General features: G+C 38.1%; 1 protein-coding gene across 1 annotated transcript; it reads right to left on the bottom strand.

Moving 5' to 3' along the window:
* Positions 1-5910: 5910 nt before the first annotated feature.
* Positions 5911-7873, bottom strand: TCIM (transcriptional and immune response regulator). Its single transcript, XM_037813031.1, has one exon. The coding sequence runs from the start codon at positions 7810-7812 to the stop codon at positions 7492-7494; it is 321 nt and encodes a 106-aa protein (XP_037668959.1). The 5' UTR covers positions 7813-7873; the 3' UTR covers positions 5911-7491.
* Positions 7874-8187: the final 314 nt, after the last annotated feature.

Here is an 8187-nt window from a genome sequence, read left to right as displayed (position 1 = left end):
AGAATAAGAATAAAAAGTAAAAGTGAAAAAAGAACACCCAAACCATCCCCCCATCCCACCCTGTTTGTCACTTAGTTTTTATCCCCATTTTTCTACTCATTCATCCATACACTAAATAAAGGGAGTGTGATCCACAAGGTTTTCACAATCACACTGTCACCTCTTGTAATCTACATTATTATATAATCATCTTCAGGAATCCAGACTACCGAGTTGGAGTTTGGTAGTTTCAGGTATTTACTTCTAGCTATTCCAATACATTAAAACCCAAGAGGTGTTATCTATATAGTACATAAGAATGTCCACCAGAGTGACCTCTCGACTCCACTTGAAATCTCTCAGCCACTGAAACTATTTCATTTCATTTTGCATCCCCCTTTTGGTCAAGAAGATATTCTCAATCCCATGATGCCAGGTCCAGATTCATCCCTGGGATTCATATTCTGCATTGCCAGGGAGATTTACACCCCTGGGAGTCGGGTCCCACGTAGGACCCCAATCCAGTTTTGAAGATTTTCCTTGCACCAGAAAGAATCAGAGTAAGAATAAAAAATAAAAGTGAAAAAAACACACAAATCATGCCCCCCATCCCACCCTGTTTTTCATTTAGTTTTTGTCCCCATATTTCTACTCATCCATCCATACACTGGATAAAGGGAGTGCCATCCACAAGGTTTTCACAAGCACACTGTCACCCCTTGTAATCTACATTGTTACACAATCGTCTTCAAGAGTCAAGGCTACTAGGTTGGAGTTTGATAGTTTGAGATATTTCCTTCTAGCTATTCCAATGCATTAAAACCTAAAAAGTGTTATCTATATAGTGTGTAAGAATGTCCACCAGAGTGACCTCTCGACTCCATTTGAAAACTCTCAGCCACTGAAGCTTTATTTCGTTTCATTTCGCATCCTCCTTTTGGTCATGAAGATGTTCTCAATCCCATGATGCCGAGTCTAGATTCATCTCTGGGAGTCATATACCACGTTGCCAGGGAGATTTACACCCCTGGGAGACAGGTCACATATAGTGGGGAGGGCAGTGAAATCACCTGACAGGTGGCTTATTTAGAGAGAGAGGGCCATATCTGAGCAACAAAGAGGCACTCAGTGTATTGGGTTTTGCAACCTGCCTGGGAAGATCTAGATGATTTAAAATGAGTCACTTCCTCACACTTGCACACAGTTTGTGACTTCAAAGAGCAGGTAATCCAGGTCAGTGGTTCCCAAATATGACCAAGCAGCAAAATCACCCGAGGAGTTGATTTAAAAACAGAGATAGCAGGTTGTTAGCCCTAGAAATTCTGAATCATTAATTCCAGAGGCCTGGATTTTAAAAGTTCCCCAGGAGATTATAAAAGCGCATAGGCTTGGAAACAGCTGCACTTCCCCAGGTTTTCTGCACTACAGGTAGGGGAAGATGCTTCCTATAAATAGCACTTCAGGAACTGTGGTTCCTATGGATCTCTGTGATCAATGAGATTCTCCACAATTTTTCAGAAGATAAAATATGGGCATATAATAAGCATGTACAAGTTGCAGGAGAAAAAGCAAGAATAGGAATCAAAAGCTTTTTCCTGGTAAAACAAATATATCAAAGCAGATAAATGCTAGGACCAAAATTCAAGGAGAAGGAATCCCAGCAAAGTAATGGAAGCATTAAACTATACGTGCTGCAATTGCTAAAAATTGAAAGTAATTATAGTCTCTTGAAAATTAGATCTCTTTGGGGGATCTTTTTAATTAATGAAAGACAATACAGTAAGAAAAACTGTAGCCAATGCCATAAAATCAAATCCTTTTTTGGTCTTTCATTAAGAAGCATCGTCAACAAAAATTCAACTGTAATATAAGAAATTGTCCTTAGTATTTGCTATTCTTTATAGTTAACTTAGGGGATTTATAAAATTACCTATTACTGAGCCTAATCCCCAGAGAAGTAGGGACTAGAAAACAATATTTTTAAAACCCCACAGGTGATTATGATTCTTACCAATAAGGGAGACTGATTTTGTGACTCTGTCATTGCTTGGGTATGAATGTGATATTCAAAATATTAACAGCTGGCCCTGGCATGGGTAACTACCAATCAGTAAAGAGGTAGTTTGCTAATAAAACCCAGATGGACCCACAGAAAGTTATTTCACTCACATTGCACCTCCAGCAATCATTACTAATGATTAAAACTTTTTAATTAGGCTTTTGTTTTATTTAAGAGAAATATGAAATGTCATATATAAAATGTCAGTTAATCTGGAAAAAAAATCCTGTCTTGTATGGTGGTACGTTATTACTTCCCATGTGGGTAGAATATGAGATCTAGAAGGAGTCACAGACATCACCCAGTCTTATAGAGGAAATGTAGCACTAAAAAAGGAATTTCCCAAAGCAGAGTTGGGAAAAACCCCAGAACTCCAGACCCATTCCTGTGTTGTTTGCGCAACACCGTGCCTCTGACCACAGGTGAGGAAACAAAGGTTCAGGGAAGGGAACTGCTGTGCTCCTAGTAGGACGGTGTATCTTTTGTGTGTGTGTGTGTGTGTGTGTGTGTGTGTGTGTGTACATGCACGTGTGTGTATCTGTGTGCGTGTGCGTGCATTGGAGGAATGGCGGAGATGGATACAACAAAAAGTTTTCTTACTTTTATCCATTTTTTTTTTATAAACCACTGATAACCTTGTGAGACAGGATGTTTGTATCCAGAATTTGGTAAGATAGTTTCGCCAACACGTAGTGAAACTATATCCACTATGTCAATGTGTATATACATTAAAATAGCACACATTTGCATGTGTCTGTGATAATCACTTAAAACATCTGGAATCCATGCAGAAGAGTTATTCAAGTAAAGATCAAACGGAAGGCTTCCTAGGGGTTTGTTCATAATACTTTTGAAATAAGAAGATTTATTATAAGGTTAAAGCATGACCACATTTTCTTTAAAAATTTAAGTATATTAGTTTGCTTTTCCCACAGTCTTGCCTCACAACACTTTGAAATCTCTTACTTCTGGTTCAGCTATTGATTCCACATAGCTACCCATTTATTTACTGAGTTGCAAAGGTCCCAGATGGATTTTTCACTTCAGTATACCAACTTTGAAGCAATAGAGAGTTCTGGAAGAATCACTGTAGAATTTGCCCATGAGTTCAGCTGCTAGACAGGCATTAATTTTCAAAACATCAGGTACCTCTTTTCCTAGGGCCTGATGCATAGTAGTTAGACAGTAAATATTAATCCTCTGCTTAAAATTCTTTAATTGTTCTCTATTACCTTCAGCAAAAACTTAATACTCAAAATTGTCATTCAAGGCCCAACTGCATTCCTAATTATTACTCCCAAATATTCCATACCTGGGTCATACCTGACTGCATAAGGTTGTCAAACAGTTCACACTCTCTCGTGCCTCCTTGTCTTTCCAAGTGCTATGCTCAAAAGCTGGAATGAAATTTTTCCTCTGCATTCTCTTAGCTAATTCCTACTTTGAAACAAGGCACGTTCTCTATGGAATCTTCCCTGGCTTAAATTTCCTCAAATTCTCCTCCCATTCCCCCAATACACACACACACACACACACACATACATACTCACACACCGTTTCTGTGCTGCGCTCCCATGCATTCTGATTAATCGACTATCATACATCTCACTGTATTATATATTCATTTTAAAACATTTTCTGGCTCCTCTGATAGGGAGGACAGGGGCTACTTTTTCATCTGTGTATCTTTTATTCTGGCCTAGGTGGCCAATACATAACGGATGCTTACCACGTTTTTGTTGCATGAATGGATCAAGTGTCAATTCTGCTCTCCCTCTGCAATTCCCTATGTGTGAGAAAAGGGGTGAACAAGTTAATATGCCATTCTGGGAAACCCTTGTGTAGAGCTGAGTAAGGGGCATGAGGTACTCTGAAAGAACACACAATTCCCAAACCATGGCTTAATCACTTGTTTATTAGCAGATAGGACTTTCCAGGGAAACCTCTGTTGTATGCTCTGTGAACCCTCTGACAATGGGAAAAATCATAGGCAGTCATATATGCCCTGGACTCCTTTCTCAGGAAATCCCATCTGCCAGACACTTTCATAGGTACAGACCCCCTTTTGCTGCGAACCGAGAAGCCCTACACTGAATGAATATAAAATAATGAACCCAAGATTTCTTGTTTCTCTCAATGAGGAAACTGAAACTCAAAGCCCTGATTGACAACTGGAGGACACCTCATATGTGTTCATTTTTTCCAGGGTGCCAATTCATGTGTTATTATTTTAGCCAAAAGCTTGAAATGCTGCAACTAAGAAATTCTTGAATCAATTAAGTTTATCATACTTTCTTGAATTATACTTTCTTGAATCATTTAAATTATTTATACAAGTGCCACATAAACAGACAGACACAACAGAAAAAAGTGATTTCTCAGAGACCATGTTGTTTTGTCTTTCTGACTGACTGGCATAAAGGAATTCTTACTTGAAAGGAAGAAAGAGAAGCTTGGTTTCCCCTAGAAAAGTCAGTCTTCCCTTGTGGCTAGAAATGAAGGCTCCAAGGCCAGCCTTCCTGCATTTGCTTCTTGGACTGATTAGCTGTGTGTCATTAGGCAAGTTCCTTTGTCTCTCTGGGCTTCAGTTTCATTACTGTATATATGTATACACATGCATCCACACACTTGTTCTCATATCACAGTACAAACTAATAGATTTAATACACATAAAGAACTTGGAAAATTGGTGAATAGTGAGCACTCAAAGTTAGCTACTGTTATTATAATCCTACTGATACAAATATTATTAATGAGCTATTTCACCTTTACTGCTTTTATTTTTTTGACTACAATGAGACGTCTGGAGATATAGTTGACCGTCACTGTTCCTTAGAAGGAATTCGTAACAGGCCTAGTCCTCCCTGTTCTAATGATCTTTACATTCACCTCATATTGAATAATAAAACTATCCTGAAGCTGAAAATCATCCTTGTAGAATTACTTTGACTTTTTTGTCCACATGAAGGGGAAAGACAGCATGTTTGTGTAATATTTCACTGGGAGAATTATCATGCTCTACACTCTTGTGCAACATATCTCAGTGGCTATTAAATTTGTTTCCCATGTTCTGGTCTTAAAATCATAAACTAATGATAAGATTCTGCAAGAAAACTAGTTTGATGCATGCTAATATGAAGAGAGGATGGGATATGCATTGCACCCTATTGATAACCATAGAATCAGAGTAAATACTTATGAGTATGGATAATAAACTCAACACTTGAACTATGTTCACCATCCAAGATGTGGCTGAAGTCTTGGAATAGAAAATAACTTAAACATTCTTACTGGAAGCATGGAGTATAATAGGAATTATGAAGGAGCAAGTTACTAAATTTCCTTCCCATGAAGTTTATTTATGTCTTTTGGGGATTCTAAATGGGCAGAGAAAATATGTCACTGAAAGACTCTGTCAGGGAAGTGAAACTTATTACAGCACATGCAAAGAGGATTATAAGTGAGATTAAGCAAGTCCGGTTCTCAAGAATGGAAAAAATCGGGCCAGGGGGCAGAGGATTCTTTATAACCTTCACTTCCATAATACCAAGATCCCATCAAGAGCTGAATCTCCCACCTCTCAAAGCTCTTCTTTTATTCTTACCTCTTTTTGGTCTCCTGGGTGTTTTTGAAAATATGATGAAAATTATGAATTTTCCTCCCAGAAAAAAATGCGTGTGCACACACATGCAGAATTCTGCATATGATTTCATGTAAAGAACTCCTTTTACTGGGATGATTTATACTATCTTTAGTAAAAGTGTCAATGAATATTTGAAAATAAATTTTACCACTTGATTTCCTTTTCTAAAATTTATTATTTAAAATCTTGATATAATACCCCTCTTAAAAGATTTTAGGTAGTTCACTTGTCCTATTTTACTATGATCAGCATCTTCAAAAACCTTTGTAGGTGTTTCTGAAATGCTTAATTTCTGAGAAATTTTTTATCTTCTTGTTAGGAAAGCAGAGCAGGCATTATGACTCCTTAGAGATATTTTATTATATAACTGTAGGAGGAAATAGGCAAAGGGACCATAATGTTATTCCCATATTGGTTTATATTAAATAAATATTGATAGCCTACAGAATCTTAATCATAATTCAGACTCTTACTCCAAAATATATTTTTTTTAGATAAATAAATATTTGCTTAGCAATACCATATGCTGGGTCTAAAATGAGTTTTCTACAAATGGGGACAGTTACTCCAGTCACAGAGGACAAATTTCAAAAATTCAGGGAGAAAAGTCTTTTTAAACGCCTCCTGAATGGAGACATAAACAGCAATGCTGATGAGCCAGTCTATGAATTTCTATGTCTGTATCTTACACTTTAAAGTTGGGATGGAGAAACTTCCTGGATATTTGATGTAAAAACTTGTTTTAAAAGAGTTTGGCTATGAATGTAAAGCTACTCTAAAATGACCTTTTATTCTTAGAGTCAAAGCCTTAGAAAAGCTTATAATAATCAAACTTCACTTTCTTATTTTCCCTTTGAGACCAAGCAACACAGACCAAGAGTGGCTAGATTTATAATAATTTATTACGGTTGCATATCACTTTCCATATATAATAAATTATAGAAACCGTATCACCTTTATAAACTATATAGTGGATAATATTCACTTCCTAATACTTAATGCAGTAAATGTAAGAAATTCAATTAGATTATATTTTAACATTAGTCAGAAGATAAAAAACATTATAAAATTTTTTCACAGTACTTAGGATTTATGAAAGACCCCATTATTTTTAGCTTTTGTGCAACCGTTTGAAATGTATAAAAACCTTTACAAACCAGAAAAGGTGGCATAGAGTTTTTCCAAGCTGCTAAAAGTATTGCGGTTACTTGGATTTGTCTTTGCACCCATGTGGTGCACTTTTTCAGGCATTGTAATAAATGCAAATAAATAATCAATTACTGATCGCTAAAATGCTACACCAATAGACAACTATTGAGGCTTGGTAACATATTGAACATTCAAATTAAAAACTCAGTAAACAATTTGAGCATGGTTTTTTTCTGCTTGTTCTCCCGCTCCCTGCTCCCTCCTCCCTTCCCCTGCCCAGTTTGGTTTTAAAAAATAGTTCATGTTGAATTTAAGTCCTCAGGGCCTGATAAAGTGACCCTGATGCATTCCTTCCCAAGCCCTCTGCTATCTTCAGTTCCCATTACATCTGCCCAGACTCTTCTCTTAGCACCAGCATCAGTCCTTTCCTGCGGGGCAAGCTTTCAATCCTGGCCGAAAGCGTTTTGCTCTCCACTGTAACAGCACAGGGTTTGAAATCGGTTTGAGTCACTATAACCAGTTCGTGCTGTTCCTTCCCGGGCTCCGGAGTCCTGACAGAAGAGAAGCTTGCAAGGCAGCACCAAAAGGCTGCACGTGTTAGGATCTCACAAACTCACTTTTGGTCTTTAAATGTTCGTTCTCCTTGTCCACTCTCTCGTCCTCAGTGAACTTTAATGGAGTATTTCCGCAGTTTCAGAAATTGGAGAAGCTTGTCTTTCGTCCTCTTCTTCAGAGCCATCAGGGCTCGTGTTTTCTCCTCCAAATCTTGATCGATTGCAAAAATGATCTTGGCTCTCTCCTCTGCTTTCTTGTCTCCCGAGTTTTTGAAGAGCCTTTGCAGTGATTCTTGATCTATGTTTTCGAAGATGTTGCCCACGGCTTTCTTACGGGAGGCTGTGTCAAAGTGGTAGCCGTGGATGGACGGGCTGACTCTCAGCGAGGTGGACATGACGATGGCTTGGCGGCTTGGCTTTGCTTTCATCGATGTGGGATCTCCCGGAATTCAGCGCCTGGCCTCTTGAGAGAGTCTGTAGCGAAATCATTCCCGGACTGGTATTTAAAGTGTGAACAAAAGCTCCAGGCTCAAATTACGCTGGTGACATCAGAGTGAGCTCAAGGAAGAATAATCACAGACAGGTTTAACAGTTGAGTTGCCAATATCCTGTGCTTGTGCAAAATGTTACTAAAAGCTGTTTTCAGGATTCAGGGACAGGAATTGGCGGGGGAGGGAGCGGGGGCTCTTTTTACTTCATCTGTGACAATAGAATTATCCAGACTCAGGCCCTTTTTCAAAAAATAGCTGAAACCAGCAGAGTGCAAAAAAAAAAAAAAAAAAAAAAGACACAAGCAAGGTAGT

This window comes from Choloepus didactylus, chromosome 20 (genome assembly GCF_015220235.1).
Source record: "Choloepus didactylus isolate mChoDid1 chromosome 20, mChoDid1.pri, whole genome shotgun sequence".
Taxonomy (NCBI): Eukaryota; Metazoa; Chordata; class Mammalia; order Pilosa; family Megalonychidae; genus Choloepus; species Choloepus didactylus.
Note: the sequence above shows the minus strand (reverse complement) of the source record. Positions and strands in the feature narration are given on the sequence as shown.